The 23,288-nt window shown below is 36.8% G+C and overlaps 1 protein-coding gene across 1 annotated transcript; it reads right to left on the minus strand.

The window, feature by feature from the left end:
- Positions 1 to 2,388: 2,388 nt before the first annotated feature.
- LOC122070659 (protein DETOXIFICATION 40-like) lies at positions 2,389 to 13,878 on the minus strand. The gene is made up of 7 exons (XM_042634857.1): positions 13,286 to 13,878; positions 12,382 to 13,013; positions 11,423 to 11,479; positions 10,583 to 10,821; positions 3,443 to 3,561; positions 3,119 to 3,205; positions 2,389 to 2,982 (listed from the first exon to the last, which is right to left on the minus strand). The coding sequence occupies exons 1-7, from the start codon at positions 13,628 to 13,630 to the stop codon at positions 2,917 to 2,919; spliced, it is 1,545 nt and encodes a 514-aa protein (XP_042490791.1). The 5' UTR covers positions 13,631 to 13,878; the 3' UTR covers positions 2,389 to 2,916.
- Between the last annotated feature and the right edge of the window lie 9,410 nt (positions 13,879 to 23,288).

Consider the following 23,288-nt stretch of genomic DNA (forward strand, 5'->3'; position numbering starts at 1 on the left):
AGCTCTTCTTATACATGGGACATTGCTCCTCAGCTTATTATTAATGATATCATGGGATGGTCAATTTAAACCCAAATTAGATATAGAGTTTTTTTTTTGGTTGAGTTGTGTCTCCGCTGACGACAATACGGAAGGTGGAAAAGTGACTTAATGATTTTGTTTTCGACTTATTCTTGTAATTCTTTATTCCATTTTCTTGAATAAATTTCATTACTGCCTCTTAGCAAAAAAAAAAGAAGAAGAAAAAAAGTGATAGCTCATCCTCAGTCCTTCATTTACTCTACAATTTGGTTCCAATGTGCTTGAACCATCTGCAATAACTCTCCTTTTTTTTTTTTATTCTTATCAACAGCTGGTATCCAATCCATCGACCTAAGTAAACCTACTACAACTCTTACAAGTTGTTTGATTGAGTTTTGCAACTCAATTTACAGACATCAAATTAGGCAAATATTTAATTCAAAAAATAGTATAATTGAAACCCTCACAATATGGTGAATGTACAAATCAAAACATTAATGGTTCCCACAAAATAATTGGTCCAAACTACTAAGTTATGTAGCAATTAATTGGCTTAGGTCTCTTTTCATAAATGTGCAGAAGCACCCCTTTATAAAAATAAAAATAATAATAAAAAATAAAAATAGCCTTTTTTTTTACTTTATTTTATTGTTGGAGCATTCGCGGTTAACCATTCTATGGCTTATGGTCAAGTCCTAAATTTGGGTGTTTCACATCTAAGTAACTTAGCTCTACCAAACTATGGGAACTTTACATGTGAGGATTATAAATGTATTATATCAAGAATGTTAAGTTTGTCTAGAATTCTTTACCAAACTATGGGAACTTTACATGTGAGGATTATAAATGTATTATATCAAGAATGTTAAGTTTGTCTAGAATTCTTGACCAGTTTTGAAGATTGACCCGCTCCGATATATTTTGGTGACAATCTGAATGAGAAGTTTTCTGAGATCAGTGATGGAAGCAGAGGGGTTGGGCCGATACGCCCCAGCGGTGTGGTTCGACTGGATTGACCATGACCCGATGGGTCGACCCGCGACTTGAAATATATAATGTACTGTTGTCTTGTTGAGCAAATCATTGTATTTTTTTTTTTTTTTCGAGCTAGGGTTTCAAGACGAGTTTTCTCGCCATTGCTTGGGTGTAATCTCTCTTCTGCATAGTAAAACATTTTCTTCTTCGTCCAAGGATGTACTTTGTATCGTGCAAATCTTTTATCTATTTATTTCCATATTTCTTGATGTTTGATCTAACAAAGAATTAAATACAAATCCTAAAAATTAGAAGTTTAAGAGAGCTCTCTTCAAGGTCTTTACTCCATTGATTCTTAGCTAGAGCTTGACACTTGGCCTTCCTTGTCACTTAAGCTTGTCAATAGAGCTACTCTTTCATAGCTTAATAACCCATTTCGCTTGCTTATTGGCTTGTAGATGATTAATGCCTTTGACAGTTGGGAAGGGCCAACCTGAGAGACGCCTACTGATCATCAATTTTTTTCTCGAAAGATCATTAAAAATATATCATAAAAATTTAAAAATAAATTTAATAGAAAAAAATAAAAAATTATATAGAATTAATGTTTGGATAACAAGTACAATCATAAGAGGATAGAAAACTCCACCTTCAAGATTGCCATCAACAAGAAAAAACTTATTCCTCAACCGAAAAATCATCTATACAACTGCAATCGTGGTCTATTCATCATCATTTATCAAGCAGCAAATTGTACATATTAATATCCATTTTTTTAACAAGCAAGAGAAATGTGCCACTGCCAAAACTATATAGGCAATATTAAATATTCCAGCATCCACCCCTTTTTGTGTGATAAAACATGTTTGGGGAGAAGCATGAAAAACAATTTTCTCCCCCTCAACCCATGCTATAAAATATTCTTTTTTTTTTTGTTTTTTTGGGGGTGGTAAAGATGCCATAAAATATTCTGAGCGATATAATGCAAAGATGGATTGTAACATGACAAGCAAATATCCTGTTAAAATCATTCAGTAAATTTAAAACACACGTGGCATGTTTTAACATAGATATGAGAAAATCATTTTTTCTACCCCCTTAATCATTCAAGCATGCTCAATTTATCATATCCATTTAAATTCTCCCCTTACCATATCAATTGGAGTGTGCCATTAATTTGAAATTCCAATCTTTTTCTACCCCTTTGTTTTATAATTTTTGGAAACAAATATTTCCAAAAAGCTTATGCTCAAACTCCAATCTTTCTCCCCTTTTATCATCATTGAAAAAACAAGAAAGAAGAAATAGGAAAGGAATGGGAGATATGAGAAGATATACAATGTATTCATAATGGGATATGCCCCTTGGCAAGAAATCAAAACAATATAAACATAAACAAGATAAAAGCATAAGATTTCATTTCTAATTCTTCAAATCATTTATGATAAAAAAGGGGAGGGGAGGGGAGTACCTAAAATTCATTACTAAAACTACAGAGTTCAGTTTCTTTTCGACCATGATGAAGAGAGAATCTCTTCAACCATGAGATTTGACTCTTTGATTGGACTAAAAAAAGGTATTTTCAACTTCAGAGAATGAATGGAAGGAGTGAAATGGGATCTGCCATAAACAGGCCACTTAAGTCGATCGTTTCTGCCAATATCAATACAGATTAAGGAAGTCGTCTATTTCAGATTTTCTCATGGGTTTACAAAGTTTGAGGCTCATAATAAATCTAGTTGTTAGTTGCTTTCATAAAGCAATTTCAGAGATGAATGACCAGCAGCTTTGTAGGTTATCCTTTCTGCTGAAGCATCTCTCACTCATCACACCACACCACACCACACCACATCACACCATATCATACCATCTTTCTCTTCACATGTTTCCAGACATCTCTTATAACTTCTAAAGCTCCCATCACTCCTTTCCTACTGATTCTTCACTGACTTTCCATTTATCCAAGCGTTTCATAGATTTCTCCACCTGAAAATTCAATTCAGTACAACTATTATGAACAAGATATATGAACACAAGAGATCAATCATGTCTTGAATCACTCTATTTTATTTATCTTTTCTCTTGTATTTTGAAGATAAAATAGATAGTTCATGAGACTCACCTCCTTCCTCCAATCTGTCCTAAAAGTAACCCACAGTAAAATGATGGTCTGCATTGTTGTGCCACCTATCATTCCAGACCATATTCCCTACAGCATCCAAAGATCAATATGTTTCAATCTTAAATTACACTATTGAGTGAAATTATTGGAGTTCAAGTATATAAACATAAGTTATAAGTGAACATAGTATGTTTAGAATTTAGAAGTGGAGATATTCCATATATAAACTATGGTTCAACATATATCCTAGTAAAAGTACTCAATCTCCAACCCTTGCCATCTTTGATCCAGAATACTGCAATAACATCAACATGAATTTCATACCTTCGCGCCCAAGTTGTACTTAAAACCCAGCAATGCCCCTAAAGGGATCCCAACGACGTAATAGCATCCCACATTAACATAAGCAACGAATGTTTGCCATCCACACCCAACAGCTACACCTGAAACAGAGCACATACTCTGAGAAACAGAGAAAAATATCCAAAATGCATCATTCATTGACCCCAAAATCCAAGCAATGCATAATAAATCTAATCAACCCCTTTTTTAAGATTTTGGCCAAACCAGTCTTTGAAGATGAGTTTAGTGTATATATCTTATTTAATATTGTTAGATTTTATATCTATTTTATTATATTTAAGTTTCAAAATGAAGTATTTTTATGTGTCTTGATTGTCTTGTTATGGTGTGGGACCATTGGGGTTAAGGTAGTAGAAAATAATCAATAACACCCTATGGGAGCTCTAAAGTTCATTCATGGCCATTACCATGAGTGGAGAGGTGAGCAAAGAGAATTGATTCGGATTACCATGAGTGGAGAGGTGGGCAAAGAGAATTGATTCGGATTAATTTCATTTATGAAATTAATTCTTAATTCATACCATAGGTTATTGCTAAATGGAAGTAAATAGTCAATGTCATTATATGGGTGCCCTAAAATCCATTCATGGTCACTACCATGAGTGGGGAGGTGGGCTAGAAAATGGTCAATAACACCCTATGGGAGCCCTAAATTCCATTCATGGTCATTACCAAGCATGGAGAGGTGAGCAAAGAGAATTGATTGGGATTAATTCAATTTATTGAATTAATTCCCAATTCATATTCATATGACATTATTCTCCAATTAACTTGTCATTAGTTGGAGGTTACTCTTGCGGAATCTAAGAGGGTGTGCGGGTTGGTTTTGGGTCTATATAAACCCAACCAAATACCTTGCAGAGACACATTCACACATTGACATTCCATTAATTTCTACTTGTTGTGACCATACAAGTCTCTCTTTTTTTTCATTTTCTTTAAGTTTTGTGTAAGGTTAGAGGGGCATTGTTGTGCTGTAGCTTTTTGCTCCTAAGAAGGGACTAGAAGAACTGTCTCATCTTCTAGTGGAAGGTTGTTTTATCTTTAGAGGTAGAGGTTCAGAACAACTCTTGACAGTAGAGGGCATCAATTACCTTAAAGGTAGCACTACAACTGTGACTCAACCTCAATTCTGTTCGAAGCTTCTTCAATTGTTGTGGTGGTGATTCAACATCTATTTCACGTTTTTCCTCGTCTCATTTCAGATAAGGATCAACACTACATCATAGTTTCAACTGCAAAAGCTTTATATTGCAATTTATACTTTGTAAGAAATTGTAATACAATTACCCAACAATTTTAAGGTAGTTGATCGTTGTAAGATCTCATGGCTGATCTTGGAGATGCAAGCCTCAAAAGAGGTGATGACCCCAACAACAATGACGGTCATTCAATCACTATCATAGGTGATGCTTCGAACAATGTCGTCGATGGAATTATCAACGTAGGAGATCCTTCAAACATCAATGTTGAAGGAACAATCAACAACCAAGGAGGCAAGGTTTATGTTAGCCATAATGGTAAGGGGATTCCTCATTTACCCACCATTGATTCAATTCCCACCAATGTTATCCCTTCAGTAACTAATTTAATCCCAGATTTGGGTAAGATGAGGATTGTCACTGAATTTCATAAAATTGAGCAGTTTGGAGGTCAAAACTTCAAACGGTGGAGGAAAATGATGTTTGCATTAGCCCAAATTGGGTTGGTATATGCCTTGACTAAACCCATGCCGAAAAAAAGCATGATCCTGTAAAGGAGGGCAAAAGAGTGGCTTGGATTCAAGTGGATTACCAATGCAAAAATCAGATCTTAAATGCATTATCCAATGACTTATACCATGTGTATAGTTCATTGGAGTATGCATATTCGATTTGGAACGTTTTAGTAAATAAGTACTCTCTTGAGGATATTGGCTCAAAGAAGTACTTGGTGGCTAACGTTTTAAATTTTACTATGAAAGATAGTGACACCATTTCAAACCAAATTGATCAATTTCGAATCTTGGTTGGAAAGCTAGCAAAGGAAAAAATGGTTCTACTAGAAGAATTTGTGACTAGTGCCTTGATTGAAAAGCTTCCATCTTGGGATGCTTTCAAGCTATCAATGAAACACAAGAAGACGGAATTGACCTTGGACCAGTTGGTTGTAAGGATCAAAATTGAGGAAAAGAACCGGAACAAGGACAATGGTGAAAAAGACCTTGGGGAGAAACGTTTAAAAGCGAACTTGGTAGAAACCAACAAACAAGACAAAAAAAGGAAATACCGTCAAAACCTTGATGATCCTTCTTTTAAGAAGAAGAAACTCACTTGTTCTATGTGCGGAAAGCCAGGGCACTTCAAGAAAGATTTCCGATTCAAGAAGAAAAAATCTGAAAAGGTGAACCTAGTTGAAGACGTCTTTGTAACTATGGTCATAGAAGCAAATTTGGTTGAAAAATCAAAGGATTGGGTATTGAATACCGGTGCTACAACACACATTTGTGGTGATCTGAAGATGTTCTCCACTTATTCCATGAGTATAGGAGACGAAAAGGTATTCATGGAAAGTTCCCAAAGTGCCCCTTTTATGGGGAAAGGAAAAGTAATGTTGAAGCTCACTTCAGGAAAGACTAGGTGCTCACCAATATCCTCCATGCCCCGGATATTAGGCGTAATTTTATTTCAATTCTTTTGCTTAATAAAGTAGGAATGAAATTAACCTTTGAGAGTGATAAGATGGTTATCACTAGGAACAATGTATTTATGGGGAAGGGATACCTTAGTGAGGGGTTATTTGTACTAAGCATTAAAAATGTTGTAATTGAAAAAGCTAGAACTTCTTCTGCTTACATTGTTGTCCCTACTAATTATTTTAATTTGTATCATAGTAGGTTGAGTCATAGTAGCGTAAAACATATCACTAAACTATGCAAGTTAGACATGATCACCAATAAGGTGGAACCCCCTGTGAACAAGTGTACTTGTGTAGAGGCAAAGTTAACCAAAAAGCCTCATAAAACTGTGCATAGAAAGAGTGATATCTTGGAATTGATCCACAGTGACTTAAGTTACTATAAGTCATATGAGTCTAAGGGAGGAAACAACTATGTCATAACCTTCGTAGATGACCACTCCAGGTATACCATGATTTATTTACTCAAATCAAAGGATGAAGCCGAAAAGGCATTTATATCTCACAAAACAGAAGTTAAAAATCAACTTGATAAGAAAGTTAAAAGACTTAGAACCGATATAAGGACTGAGTATTTTAACCTTGAAAAATTATCCATGAAACAACCGCTCCATACCAACTGAAATCCGATGAGATTGCCGAAAGGAAAAATTGATCTCTTAAAGAGATGATGAACTCTATGTTATTGAGTTCAAGTGTACCACTTGATATGTGGGGAGAGACTAACGTTATGTTATCTATCAAATAGAATCCCACATAACAAGACTGGTATGATTCCATTTGAGAAATGATTTGGAAGAAAACCAAGTCTAAAACACTTACGGATTTGGGGCTGTTTGGCTAAGGTATTATTACCGGATACCAAAAAAAGAAAATTGGGACAAAAAACATGTGATTGTGTGTTTTTGGGGTATGTTACAAATAGTACTACATATCGGTTCATGGTGATTAAAGCCATGGATGATGTTATTGAAACAAATTGAATCATAGAATCAAGGGATGTTGAGCTCTTTAAAAATATATTTCCCTTTAAGTCCAATTTACCTACAAATAAGGATAGTCAATTGACTTATTGGGAAATGGAGTCAAATGAAAGGGCTACCAATCATGAATTGGGTAATAGTGATGGAAGTCAACCAAGGATGAGCAAGCGACTCAAAAGACCTAAATATTCAAATGATGAGTGGCTTGTCTATTTAGTAAACAAGGACCCTCTTACATACAAAGAGGCTATTACATCATCGGATGTTGTCTTTTGGAAGGAGGCAATCAAAAGTGAACTAAATTCAATCTTGGAGAATAATACTTGGGAATTGGTAAATTTACCAATTGGTTCCAAAACTTTAGAAACCAATTGGATATTTTAAAAGAAACTAAAAAGTGATGGGTCACTCGTTTCAAGACTTGTAGTCAAGGGGTTTAGACAAAAGCCTAATATTGATTACTTTTACACATTTGCCTGTCTCTAGAATTGCCACAGTAAGGGTTATGTTAGTAATGGTATCAATACATAACCTGGTCATCCATCAAATGGATGTGAAAACAATATTTCTAAATGAGGACTTGTTGGAGGAAATTTATATAAAGCAACCAAAAGGTTGTGTTGTAAATGGACAAGAGCAAAAAGTTTGTAAGCTTCGAAAATCTTTATATAGATTGAAGCAGGCGCCAAAGCAATGGCATGAAAAATTAGACAAAATTCTAATTTCAAATGGTATCGTTGTGAACGACGATGAAAAATGCTTATATAGCAGGTTTCACGGTGGTAAGGGCATCATATTCATACTGCTATATGTATATGATATGGTAATAATGAGAACAAACTTGAAAATAATGAATCAAGCTAAGAAACTTTTGATGTCTAATTTTGACACAAAGAACTTAGGAGAGGTTGATATGATCCTTGGGATCAAGATCATTAAGCAAGAGAATAACATTTCACTATCCCAAGCCCATTATGTAAAAAACATACTTAAAAAGTATGGGTACCATGAAGTTTCAACGGTTAAAACACCTTTTGATATGGAATGTCATTTGAAAAGAAACTTGGGTGAACCGGTGAATCAAAAAAGGTATGCTCAAATTATTGGTTCAGTCACATATCTAATGAATTGTACACGTCCTGATATTGCCCTTGCAGTAGGAAAGTTGAGTCAACATACTCACAATCCAAGTAAAGAGCATTAGAGCGCGGTTGATAGGTTGCTGAGATACCTAAAAGGTACTATAAACTATACTTTGCACTATAGTGGTAAACCAGCGGTGTTGGAAGGGTACTGTGATGCAAATTGGATCTCGGATACAAACGAGTCCTTAGCTACTAATGGGTATGTATTTATACTACCAGGTAGTGCCATCTCATAAAAGTCCATAAAGCAATCTTGTGAGACGGGCTCTACCATGAAAGCTGAGTTCATAGCTTTAGAAAAGACAAAAACGGAAGCCGAGTGGCTTAGGAACTTAATGGCGGATATTCCATTGTGCAAAAACCGACGCCATCGATATCACTACATTGTGATAATCAAGCGGCTATACATCTAGCCAAGAACTGGAAATAAAATGGTAAAAGGAGGCACATACACCTAAGACACAATCTTGTGAGACAATACATAGATGAAGGAATGATAGCTATCAATTATGTGAAGTCATAAAGTAACCAAGCTGACATGTTCACAAAGCCTATGTCTGTCAAGAACTTGTGTAGCGCATCTACAGGAATAGGGTTGATGCCTAATCCTTAGATCATGTGATGGACACCCTACCTATGTGAAGAGGCTTAATGCCTGAATTAGGTTTAAGGGGTACAAACGAAGTCACGGGATGACCAGTTCAGTACTATTACTTATTTAAGTATTCATTCCAAGAAGTAGATGATGATAGTAGTACCACAACAAGGAGAAAGATTGAGCGGTAAAGCTTTTAATTAGCCCAATCCCAAGAAATGTGGACGTGTTAATTGTGGTGCACATCCGGGACTAAGTGAATGTAGGGGGTGTGGCCGTTGACGATGAGAACTTAAAGGCAAGTTCTCTAAACATTCATGAGTCCAAGATAAGGGACTTGACTAGTTCAAAAGTCCAAAGTGATTATATGATAGGTAGCTCAAAAAGTTGACTTATGGGATGTTGATGGTTCGGTCAGCTACACCAATGAGGAAAAGTTCAAGGAGTTTAACTTTATCCATACCCTGTAACGTAGCTCATTAGACCTAGTGTAGGTTCAAGTCCGAAAGACACCTACAACGATGCGTCCTATAGTGTCTAATATAGTCATAGACTCACAGCACATGTGTCCTTCGTGTCGTTTGAAACTTGTGGGGGATTGTTAGATTGTTAGATTTTATATCTATTTTATTATATTTAAGTTTCAAAATGAAGTATTTTTATGTCTCGATTGTCTTGTTATGGTTTGGGACCCTTAGAGTTAAGGTAGTGGAAATTGGTCAATAACACCCTATGGGAACCCTAAAGTCCATTCATGGCCATTACCATGAGTGGAGAGGTGGGTAAAGAGAATTGATTCGGATTAATTCTTAATTCATACCATGGGTTATTGCTAAATAGAGATGAATAATCAATGTCATTATATAGGTGCCCTAAAGTCCATTCAAGGTCACTACCATGAGTGTGGAGGTGGGCTAGAAAATGATCAATAACATCCTATGGGAACCCTAAATTCCATTAATGACCATTACCAAGAGTGGAAAGGTGGGCAAAGAGAATTGATTGGGATTAATTCCATTTATTGAATTAATTCCCAATTCATATCATATGACATTATTCTTCAATTAACTTGCCATAAGTTGGAGGTTACTCTTGGGGAATCCAAGAGGGTGCAAGGGGTGGTTTTGGGTCTATATAAACCCAACCAAATACCTTGCAGAGACACATTGACACATTGACATTCCATCAATTTCTACTTGTTGTAACCATACAAGTCTCTCTTTTTTTTTCATTTTCTCTGAGTCTTATGTAAGGTTAGAGGGGGATTGTTATGCTGTAGCTTTTTGCTCCTAAGAAGGGACTAGAAGAACTGTCTCATCTTTTAGTGGAAGGTTGTTTTATCTTGGAGGTAGAAGTGCAGAACAACTCTTGGCAGTTGAGGGCATCAATAACCTTAAAGGCAGCACTACAAGTGTGACTCAACCTCAATTCTGTTTGAAGCTTCTTCAGTTGTTGTGGTGGTGATTCAACATCTATTTCAAGTTTTCCCTCATCTCATTTCAGTTAAGGATCAACACTACAACATAATAGTTTCTACTGCAAAAGCTTTGTATTGCAATTTATATTTTGTAAGCAATTGTAATACAATTCCCAACAAATATGTAGCTTAGATAATGCCCAATTGTTCTAAGAAACAAAGAACCAATCCTAAATAATCACAATTAAGAGTTTGAAATATGTTAAGTTGTAACAAAAAATGTACCAGACAAAACAGGTTGGACTCCATTGAGGATGATAGTAATGGCTAGTAGTGGGCAGAGGTCTGAGACTGCTTGGGCTACAGCTTCTCCACCAGTAAAAGCATAGCTGATCACATCTCTTAATGCAAGAACTACTACTGCTAAGATCAATGTGATTACCAAAGATATCAAAGTCACCACCACTACTGAGAATGATGCTGATTTTGGGTGTCCAGCTCCAAGCTCGTTGCTCACCCTCACACTGTCAAACAATGAAGTTAAAATCATATTCTCGGAATAGATTTCGGGTTGAAAGCACATTTTTAAGCAAGAAAATAAGAAGAATTAGATTTCAAAATACATTCTAAACTAGAATCTATTCCAAGAATGTATACTTATAACCTAGGATTCATTTGGGAGAAGCTTCACCAAGTAATTATATGACTCCAATACCAACATATTTTACGGCATCACAACTATGATTAAATCGGGGAGTATCGAAATAAAATTTATTAAAAAAATATTTTTCGAACAGCAAATGACACTCTTACAACACTAGAGTTTTGTTTGACAAATTTTTTGGGGAGCTTGATTCCTATGCACATGCTCATGGTAGGAGCTTTTCCTACACACTGCAAATGCCAACAATTGTCACATGGCAGATCATGTGGACTCGATTTTTTGCACAAATAGATTCCTAAGTCTTATACTCACATGTTAATTTTCAGTTCAATCAGAATATACCACATGGCATAATGGACATATAAGGGAATCGATGAACATATAATGGAGATTATTCCAAGCAAATATAAGATTTAAGGGGGAAAAATCGCATGAGGACTTATAGAAGTTAAGAGACTAACCTTGCAGCTGCATTGAATCCAACTGAAACCATGAAAACCCAGCCACTTATTGTCATGCTGCACATTGCACACAGACATTGCATTTTAAAAAAACACAAGAAAAACCTTATCTGTTGGCAGGGGAGGGTAAAATAGTCAAAAAAATCAAGATATCGACATTTTGAGGGGCAAAATAGTTTAAAAAAAAAAATATCAAGTTATCGATATTTGAAGGGGCAAAATAGTCCAATCAAACTCAATACAACTTGATCGTAATAGTATCAATATCGGCCAAGACCGATTCAGGTACCTAACACCATGTATAAGGGACAAGGAGATCTTAATAAACCAAACTCATCACCAACCTTTCACCACCAATCTACCACACTAACAGTTCCCTCAGTTGTCATCATTCCCTTCATCTCTTTGTTTCTTGGCCTCAAAAGGACTCTTTCTACTTTTGCTGCATCTTTTGTAAGGTACACAATAATTAATCCATACAACACCTAACTTCAATAATTAACCTATTCCCCCAATTTTTAGTCAATCCCTGTCAGTTACAAATTAGATGAACCCATTCCATCCAAGAAAGAAAAAAAAAATTGAATCCATTCAATCCCTATGCAAGGTTTAAAAACTCGGAATCAATTTCAATTGATATCGATGTTTGTTCTAGGGATTTTACCTCTGCAAAACATTGATCTTGACCAATACCAATTTGATTCTGTAACTGATCCCATCTGATTTTTAAAATCATTGTCCCTTGGGTCATATGCTATAAATTTATAAATAACCCCACCACGGGCAAGCATTTATTCATTGAGCCCTCTAGTAGGTCCCACTCCCATGTGCAAAAGGTCAAAGCTTATATCTGAAACTGTGACTTGCGCATGGGGAGTGGGACCCACTAGAGCTAGAGGTCCCACACTCCCAATAGCCAAAAACAGAAAAGGTTTAACAGGGAAGGTGTCGTGCTTTACCAGATAGAGAGAGAATCCAAAGACAACTGAGGGTTCTCCAACAACCCAGCAAGCAAAACCAGTATCTGAAAATACCAAATCTCCAAACACAACATCACCGCCGACGACGCCGATAGCTTAAAAAAATCAAAAAGCCCAGAGAAAGCTTCCATTGAAAACCCAGTCCAAGTCTTCTCACACTTCTCACTCTTCACTATATAAACAAACTGAGCCACCACCATAACCCACCACGACAAACTTAGCAACAACGAAGCCCCAAACAAACCAAGCCCGATCTTGTACACCGCAACCCAGCTTAGTAACATATGCAGAAACAGTGTCACCGTTGATATATAAGCACTGGGGGCCACAATACTCTGTGCTTGCAAGAATTTCTGTATAGGGAAATTGACTGCGTAGGCGAATATCTGAGGGATCAGACCGTAGACGAACACCGAAGCGGCTGATGCGATCCTTGATGATTCACCGAGGAGGATCAAGATTGGCTTGGAGAAGATGTAGATGATCGTAACTGGGATTGCAGTTAGTGTAAGCAGGATCGTTGATCTCTGCAAATATACCCCTAACATTTCATACTTTGATGCACCGTATGCTTGCCCACATAATGTCTCCACTGCACTTCCCATTCCTAGCTGAACATTTTTAAAGAATATTACAAGACAAAGATAAGCTTGGAAATAAGCAATAATCTCAAACTTCGAAGTTTCAATCGCCTCTGCTTTTCAATCCCCCAAAGAAAATATAATTCGGATTTTCTTTCAACTACACATATGCACGCAGCACAATATACTCGGTATTAAAGTCATCAAATCAAACATGAGCAGAGGGTGGTTGAAGAAGATCTCATTCCAAGAAAATAAGGGGAAACTTAAGTATAGTACAAATATGGATTCTAAGTATGTACCATGACCCCATAGGTGAAGGCTTGGATGCCGGTGTTGCCGAGGGAGGCAGCGGCGAGCTGGAGATTACCGAGGTGGCCGGAGAAGATCTGGGTAGACATGGACATGAGGTAGTTGATCATGTAGACAATGACGGCGGGTGCAGCGAGGTAGAAGAGGAGTTTGAGCTCGATCATGGTTGCGAACCGGAGACGCTTCAGTTGAGGTAACTGGATATCTGATAGTATACATTCTAGTTGGTCGCTAGCTTGGTTATCTGCAAAAGATGATTTTGGAGAAGAAGATGGTGATTTAGGGGAGATCAGGGGTTGATTGAGTTCAGTATATTGGTGGGTTTGATTATCCATATTGGTTTTGGATGAAGAGAATGGAGAAGGAGATGGATCTCTCTTGTAAGAACTCAAAAGCTTAAGCAATGAGAGGCTTCTGAGCCCAGTTAAGTGGGAGGGAACTTGTTAAGGGGAAGACTAGATGAGAAGGAACATGTTTGGATGGTTGGGTTTCTTGATTCGTCGTTTAAAGTAAATGAGGTGTGGTAATGTGAAAACTGTGAAAGATCATAAGTGACAATAGGGCAGAAGACACGAGGGATTTGATTGGAAAGCAAGTCCAGTAAAACACATTGACGTTAAGGTGTCTTCTGAGTTCTGACCCTCCATGCTTCTCGTGAGCTTTTTCTCTGTTGATAGCAAAATTAGAGTTTACAAAGTGATATTTAACTACTCTTTTTATTCGTATTTATTGACGTGCAACCCATGGTTTAAGTTCACAGTATTTATATTTGGCGAGGTGCAACCATGTTTCTAAAACTTGAATTAGATCGGTCGGATTGGATTGAATTAGTATCAATTTTGATTGATACCCGATTTTATTCGATTTGATACCAATTTACTAGTAAAGAATAAGGGTAAAATAATAATAAAAATTAATTTTATTGAAAAGTAAGGATAAATTTGTCTGATATAGTCTGATTTAGGCTTATCAGATTGGCGTCAATTCACTACCAAAACTTGACCAATCCTAAGTTCTAAAACCTTGGATGCAACCCATGGTTTAACTTCATAGTTCCAGTCTTTAAATGATATTGATTTGGATCAGCTTGTATTGGTTGAGATCGCACGATTTTGCCCCTATTTATCTTTAAACATAGTTGTTTTTTAATGTTTTTACCGTTGGTTCGCATATGTATTGGTATTTGCTAATTCGTCTGATCCAATAACAATTCTTCAAACCATGGTGCAAATAGGGTTTAGGTATCAATGTCAGATTCACTGATATGTAGCATTGGTATCAGCCAAAGAAGTACTCTATTTTCAATTTTCGGCTGACATGAATCATTGGTATCAGTCAAAAAGGTGCTTCTTTTTTTTTCCTTCAATTTTCAGTTCATTTGATTGATTTTCGTAGGTATGTATCAATATCCTAATGATTTGGGAACCGGTTAGTACTCATTCTAGTTAGTGTTTACTAAATCCCAAGGGCTATGTTTGGTAGTCAAGAGAAAAAAAGAAAAGAAAAAAGAAACTAGAATAGAAAAAAAAAATAAATGAAATGGTAAGAAAATAGAAAAAATGTGTGTTTTTTTTCCAATAAAAGAAAATTTCATTATTTTCAAGATGAATTTTGAAATTCAAAAAATGAATCTTCTCTTGGTCCAGGACATGCCAAGCACAAAGAGAATTTCTTAAACCAAGAAAAAAAAATTTACTATTTTTTTTACTTTTTTTATTTTATTTTCTTATCTTCTCTTCTGTTGGTTATCAAACACAGCCTAGGTATAACAATACAAAAATGAAAGAGAAAATATTACATGATTGTGTGCCCTTTATGCCAACATGGAGGCCAATAAAAATATGCATCCATGCATCCAACAAAGAAGGATGATTAATTATTTTGCCGCCCATGTGTCTGATGTAAGAGCCCACAGCCTCGTAACAGCGTTCTTTTCTCTTATGCAAATTCTTGGAATATATGAAATAGGAAAATGATGTATACGCGAGAAGACACCTTGTTTGTATGTCTTCTCGTGCATTCTTTCCTCTCTCATCCTTAATATCTATAAATCTCGAAAATGATGTTTCTCTCTCTATCGTATCTGACGCTAATATACATACAAAATTTCTCTTTCTCACATGTCTGATGCTAATATACATATAAAATTAAGAGTATAGATCCATCCCCTCTTATAGGCAATTGGAGCCTACTGCCTATGCACTAGATTTAGGTGCAATTAGATATAAACAATCTATTATGCTTAGGCTAATAGCTACTTAAAATATGTTGGTTCTCTCTAATAAACATTATATTAATAATAACATCAACACATAATCTTCCACTAGAAAAAACATGAACAAAGATACGATCTTGGATATAAACAATGAAATATTGCTGACTAATTCTACTTGGAAAATTAGGGTTAAGACAGAAAGTTTCAGATTATAATAATATACCCAAAATATTAAATATTAAATTTAATTATAAAGTCCATACCTTACCTCAGTACCAAATTTTATAGCAAATAATATATCAAATGATTAGTACCTAAATCCTTAAACAAATGTATGTTTACCATAACTTAAATTGGTGTTAATTCCAAATAATCTTCCTTTTGCTTAGAAAGTTGGATTGTCCAACCAATCATTATCCCCATAAATGTGTCGTTCAACCAAATAGTAGAGGGAAGCATTAAGTAGCCACCTTGTGGATAGATATCATTTGGAAAGAGGCTTTGTGCATTGTCATCCAACAATCACCTTGTCGATGGGCATTATTTGGTGAGAGGTTCTATCACTTGGGGGAGGTTTTGTACATGGTCGTCCAATAGCCACCTTGTGGATTGATATCATTTGGGGAGACGTTTTGTGCATGGTCGTGCACTAGTCATTGTATAGGGTGATGGAATGCACTATATACCATCATCTCCATCCAATAGTTGCATGTATAATTGTACATCATGCATGGTTTTGCATAATACATTCTCATTTCATTTATTTATTTATTTATTTATTGAAGAGAAAGAGAGAGAGAGAGAGTTAGTTGAAAGGTGTGATCGTCTACATACACCGCAGTATATAAAAAATTCTAAATTTTAATCCAAAAAATAAAATTATAATTAGGTACGTAAAAGGTTCCTATGCAGTCCACTTAGAAGCTTACATAAACGACTCTAAAATTTGTCACATTACCAATCAATTAGGCCCAAATTATTACTAACCATATCTAGTACATATATGACTATGTTCTCTATATACAATGGTCAAAACACCACATAACCTAGCCATTTTTCTATCGGTGCAATTAGAAATCCTTCCAAAAGGAGCCCTTGTGTAGCAGTAGTGTAGGCAACTCTCCCCTCAAATTGATAGACTGACGGTGTTCTTTTTGTTTTTTCTTCTGTTTGAACACCATGTTCTTTGCATCTCATTTTTTATTCATCTCATTATATGATAATATGGTAATTTTATATTCTTACCCAAAAAAAAAATAATTTTTAAATTAAAAAAAAAAAAAAAAAAAAAAAAAAAAAAAAACCTTTCTAGGGGAGTGTGGCACAACTCATACGCAAGAGGAACCGAAATAACCGGCTTAACTCTCCACCACCACCATACTTGCTTCCATACTTCATTTGTTCTGCACGTTTCCCAAAAAATTGACTATCTCATAGAACACTGGATTAACCAATGGACCAATTCTTTTACGGTACTTTCCGAAAAAGAATGACTAAAGACGATCCGTACCTTTCTTTGACCATTAAAGGAACTTTCTGATTCATTGGCGTGTGCTGTGGACCATTACTTAAGCCATGACTGGATGAATATGTGTAGGACGTGGACATCGGCCCTACTAATTAGTAGACTAAGTTAATGCAATGTTTAGTAGGATAAAACAAAAAAAACCATTACTTAAGGTTAACCATCAGAAAAGAAAAATAATAATAAATAAACAATATTATATTGAGTGGAAGGAGATATTAAAAGGAGATACAGAAGCTACATTTAACCAACCTTTTGACTCATGTGCGTGACTCAATTACTACAGTAGATATTCATGGATGGAAGGAGCAAGAAAAAAAGCCCACGAGAAGCACGAGAGGCAAGGTGTGTCGAAATTCGTGTGCATCGCTTTGCTACTGACCGTGACAACCTGTCCAAGCCCAGCCAGATCGAACCGAAATTAACCGGGTGGACCGCTTCTAGTTTTTGGCTCATCAATCTTTGTTTTTGGATAAAGGGTTATTTGTCTTTGGCTGTGACAGATATAAAACTTCTGTCTTTTTGGAAAAACAGAGGAAAAATTGAGTAATTACCCACTAATGGGTTTGCTTTTACAGAAATACTCATGCTGTGTTTAGTTTCATAGATTTATAAAAAACGAGTTTGTGTAATACAAAAATACCCAAAACAGTACTCGATTTACGCATTCCCTTATATGCCTACGAATTGGGCGTGTCTTTTCTTGTAATTGGTTATATTCTTTCCGATTTCTCTTAATTCTCTCCTCCAATCGATTCTTAAAGGTTTGATTTCAACTCTTCCTCCTGCACCTCCAATGCCATCCCCTACAACATTGTCGTCGTAGTCATCACCGTACTCACCGGTAATTCCTCTACTTTCTCCCTTTTTTATTTTCTTCTTCCTCCTTCAACTCCATCCTCCACTTTCTTTTTCTCTTCTTCTTCCTGCAGCACCTCCCGCCTCCACCCCCTTGCTGCAACCCAGCCCACCCCGAAAACCTCCACCGACTATTTCCTTCCATATCGGGATTTAAATTCACAAATAAAACCAAACAACAAAGAGAAGGCAAAACGCATCATCTTCTAGATTGATCACCTAGTCTTGTATGAAAAATAGTCTCAATAGAGTGGGAAAAAAAGTGTGGAAGAGATGTGTTCGACTTCAACAGGGAATCAAGAAACAATTTGAACAGAAAGTTCTGAGGCCTCTATGTCTTCACAACTTTAGAGTGAGCGATGAGATCATGAAGAAACAGGTTCACAAATGATACAATCGGCTATGGAGAAGATGAATCTGGTCTTCCTCAATGCTCCCTTCCTTGCCTGAGGCAAATTTGATGTTGAAGGCATCTTTGATCCTCCCTATTAAAGATTCTTTCTCCCCTTCTCTTCCATTCTTAATTACCGATTTCCATCTAACTAGCATATTAAAACTGAGAAATTGAATTTCGTTTTTAGGTAGAGGATTTTAGGGTTCATAAGTTTCCCCTAGGTTTTTCTTGCTTTTTTTTATCCTATGTAATTTTTCCTATTCCTTTTTAAAACAAAGAAATTATTGATGGGAATTAACGTTTTGCTTGATATGGTGTTCATGTGATTTTTAGGGTAGTAATTCTTTCGGCAATGTTGCAAATATTGCAGGCGAAAGTGCCTCCTCTAATTCTTATACCTTTTTCTCTTAAATTTTCCCCTTCTCCTTTTTAATTGAAACGTTATTCAGATGAACTTAGAAGAAGGGTCCCAATATGAAGTTTCTTATTGTAATTGTGATTGCAGAATTATTCAGCAACCTCTTTTTCTCACGGAAGCCTTAGAATTGATTAAAAGGAATCAAAAATATTATAACTAATTAGAGGAAAATACATGCCCAATTCGTAGGCATACGACAGAAAGATGTATGTTGAGCACTATTTTGGGTATATTTGGAATACTCAAATTCGTTGTGGGTAAATCTGTTGAACGAAACACATCATGGGTATTTTTATAAAGGCAAACCCAATAATGGGTAATCATGTAATTTTCCCAAAAACAGATCACAAGCTACTTGGTCGTGTGCCCCTACTTTTAGACACAAATGTGGCAGAAACATTTGTTTAGATCCTCTTCAACTATTGGACTGCAGCCATCTGTGAGGCATCCGATAGCTGGAGGTGCACATCAAAGTGTTGGCCATTGGCTGGATGGCTTGTGGTGGCAACACCAACATGGTTCAAGGGGTGGGATGGTTGTTTTGCCTGTCTCAGTCTCTAGGCGGAGCCTTTACAATCTAGATCCTCTCAAGGGCACAAGTGTGCTTAGTGCACATCCAATAGCTAAGAGTGCGTGCCCGGGTGTTGCTAGATGTCTGATATACGTTGGGCACACAATGGCACTAAAGAGGATCCGGGTCTAGCCCCTACACCTTGGAACAGAAAACATTCTCCCAATAATATATTAATGAAGAGAGATGAGGAAATAGGAAAGTAGTTCTCTGTCCCGGCTCCCTATGTCTATCTCTCTCCTCAACAAACTAAAGGAAAGAGTTATCCTATCTCATTGGGAGGAGAAAGATAGACACATGAGAGTGTTGGTGTAGGCCACATGCCCACACAAAATTCTTTTCCCATAAAAAATAATGGAAATGCTTTTCTTGATCAATCGTGCAATATACATTAGTGCCTCCCTATGTCCATCTCTATTCTGCCATAATAGGTAGGGTTGTCAAAAAAACCTAGTCAGCCCGAACTTGCCATGGCTCTCCCTGAGCCCCAATCGGGCCTGGGTTGAGATTTTAGACCATAAGGTGGGCTAAGTTGAGAATTTTAGACCCGGCATACTCCTGGTTGGACTAGGCCTAGGTTGAGGTCTCAATCCAACCCAATCCAAACCAACTCTGTATATCAAGTACATAATGATATAAATATGTAATAATTAAAAATGGGTACTCATAGAAAAACGTTTGTAGAAAAATTTTTCGTTTTTCACAATTTACATATATAAAAAAACCTTAATCTTTGACCCCTGCAATCTACGTGTATAAGAAAACCTTAAGTCTTTGGCATCTGCAATATATCAAGGTCAAGCAACCAAGTAATCAATAGTACTGGGCTGGGATGGGCTGGACTGGGTTGAGCCCATCTGAATCAAGATCCATAAGGGCTGGGCTGGATTGGACTTGGGTTGAGTTAATAGACCTTGGGGTTGAGCTTACGTTTTAAAAAACCCAACCCAGCCCAGCCCAGCCCATTGACACCACTAATAATAGGCGTAGAGGCACACACACACACTATACAGATTAGAATCGTTCTCTCCCTAAAATAATGGAAAATGTTTTCTAAGCGTTCGAGTATAGTATGTTTCTCTCCAATGTATGACACTATTTTGCCGCATTTCGTTGGTATAGTTATCTCTCTCTCACACACACACACACATGCACAATACAATAATATATGAGAAGAAAAAGGCTACCTAAGGTGGAGTTTCACACCATAAACCTTTTTTTTTTTATATATATTCTACAAATATAATCATTGTTTATTCATTTATTCAAGAGAGAGAAAGAAAAATAAAAAATAAAGAGGCATAGCGTACGCCTTAAGACTCATAGTGCCGTTTCCCTAATGTTATTTTTAACAGAATAGACACCATGTTTTACAGCCAAGGATTGTTGTTTGTAGCAAGCTCACAGAATAGAAAGGGGTTAGGGGTTGTTGTGCCGGTGGGTTCTACTTTGAACATTTAATGGTGGAATGATCTAGAAAGACTAGAATTACCCCTTCACTGCTAATTGCCAAACCCTTAGTTTCATACCGGCTACATCACTAGTTATATATAAGTTTTGGACTTTTTTGTTATACGAATACAGTTTTTTTTTTAATTATTTTTAATGTAAGGTACAAGGGCCCACTAAAGGCCATGCAAGACTGATTAGGGGCCAGACAAGGGCCAGCATGGACCCAGTGGACCACTCTTATTCAACCTACTTATTCAAGACGCCTTCTAGTACCAATGGATTGGTATCCGTGACAATTGAATGGGTACGCTTAAGATTTCATGGGTGGGCTACGAGGGAAGGAATAGTCTATTGGGCTTGCAAACCCACGTCCGAGAAAAACCCCTATTAGTAAATTGCTCTGTGTCTTGTAATATTTGCAGCCACTTTTATTGTGAAACCCTATTTTTGTAGACGTTTCAGTGGGCCTTGATACAAGAATTAATAATATTTAAATAGGGTCCAGCCCAAGGCCCATCCTAGGTTAGTTCAAATTTGAGGCTAAAATTCTCATGGGCAAGCCCAACTTATAATTATTGCATTTTCTTTTCTTCGTGTGGTGAAAACAACTCTATTGTATTCAGCTATTAGAGTTGTGTAAAAATCTTTGGTTTATGAAGGCTTGGCTGGATTGGAAAGTAGAAGAAGAGAAATGAGAGAATAATAATAATAATAATAATAATAATAATAAGGATCAAGTTGTGTTGCATCCACAGTGAACGAAAATCCATCCATCACGGACAATGAGAGGAAGGGGGGAGAGAGGACACGATTTCTAAACCCTAGTATCACGCGGTAAATCTCACGGTGCAGTCAAGAGAAACTTTCTCCATAAACAGAAATGAAAGAATTAAAGAGACAAAGTTCTTGCCTCACTTTTTCATTCCTTTTCATGTTTGAAAAGATAGGTTTATAAGAAACTATATAAGAAGAGGGTTTATGCGCCGTCCTCAAAAGGGACCCAAAAGCTCACCGACCCTACCTGTTTTGGATAAAAATCCTCTATTGTTCTAATCTCCTGTTTTTCCATGTTTTGCTAGGTGCAGAACGCGACACGTGGACAGTTCATCATCAACAGTCTAGATTAAAAAGGTTGGTTGAGGCTATCAAAATCGGTTTACAAGTGTCGATGACTCGAACCGATTCACCCAAACAGCGACAATGTCTTCAACGAAGCCTTTGTACCCTCAATGATGTGCTTCCGAGACAAACCCTTGTCATTAGGACCCGAACCTCCCCAGAAGATCTTGGTAGACACAACGACGTCGGATCGCTTCCATCCAAGCTCTCGTATTGCTTGTCCCATGATCTCCTCAGCACGGCCATTGGCGTAGACTTCGGCGTTGTCGTAGAAACTGACATCACAGTCACGGCAGCACTGGAGAGTTGTGATCTGTTAGTGTTGGTGTTAGTGTTAGTGTTAGTGTTAGGGATGATCAATCTTACTCCTCTACCTGTAAAGGATGCAATCTGCAATAGCACAATCTGTCTTACTTTAGCTTAGATCTTCAAATGTGTTCGATGAAATGACTGTGAATCATCTTTAGAAATCATGTAACCTTACCCTGTATGATATTAGTTTGAAATTTTATCCAAAACCTAGATCTGATCCTGAAAGAGGAAAGTTTTTTTTCAAATCGATAGAGAGAATCCGGCTACAGAGATGTTCAAGGAAACAAGGATTGTGTCTTTTGTTTCCTTTTGGATTTGTTGAAGCCGGATTTGTTTCTACATGAGAACGAGTTCGTCTTTGAGTCGAGAAGCTATTCACCCAGATCTTTGAGCGAAAAAACTGAATCACCGATCAGGTCAAGAATCTATTTCCCCTTCTCTCTTTCTTTCTTTTTTCATGAAGATGTTGCAGTGTTAGGGATGCCGATCGTGGTGCCGACGGCTAGGAGCGGTGGATCCGCTGCCCAGAAATCCCATGCTTTTTTCTTTTTTTTTTTTAAATGCAGCCTCGCCGGATTGCAACAACGATACATTGAGAATAGCCGAGAGAGGGAATGAGAGAGATAACAGAGGGTGAAGAAGAAGAAGAAGAAGAAGAAGAAGAAGAAGAAGAAGAAGAGAGGAGGAAACGGATTTGAAGGGAATGAGAGAGATAACAGAGAGTGAATAAGAAGAAGAGAGGTGAACACGGGTTGGGTTGGCTCATACAAATCTCGGTCTGGTTCATAAGGAGAAAACCCGGTTTTGGTAACCTCAACCAACATATATCATCTTGACCGTTGGTGATGCATCATCCACGTGTCGCGTTCTGCACCTACCAAAACATGAAAAAACAGGAGATTAGAACAACAGAGGATTTTTATCCGCCTGTTTTCCACCATCTTCCCTTGATTTAGGGGTGTCCTATCTATATCCTATCCTTTCTTTCTCAAAAATTTTGACTTTTGATCCATTATGTATTATCACGTGTCACCTCTTTTTCTCTTTTCCGTTTTTTGAATGATGTGCCAATCCAATTAATATAAAAAATGGTCTTTAAAAAATGAAATTTGAATATCAAATGGTCTTA

This window comes from Macadamia integrifolia, unplaced genomic scaffold (assembly GCF_013358625.1).
Source record: "Macadamia integrifolia cultivar HAES 741 unplaced genomic scaffold, SCU_Mint_v3 scaffold961, whole genome shotgun sequence".
NCBI classification, from domain to species: domain Eukaryota; kingdom Viridiplantae; phylum Streptophyta; class Magnoliopsida; order Proteales; family Proteaceae; genus Macadamia; species Macadamia integrifolia.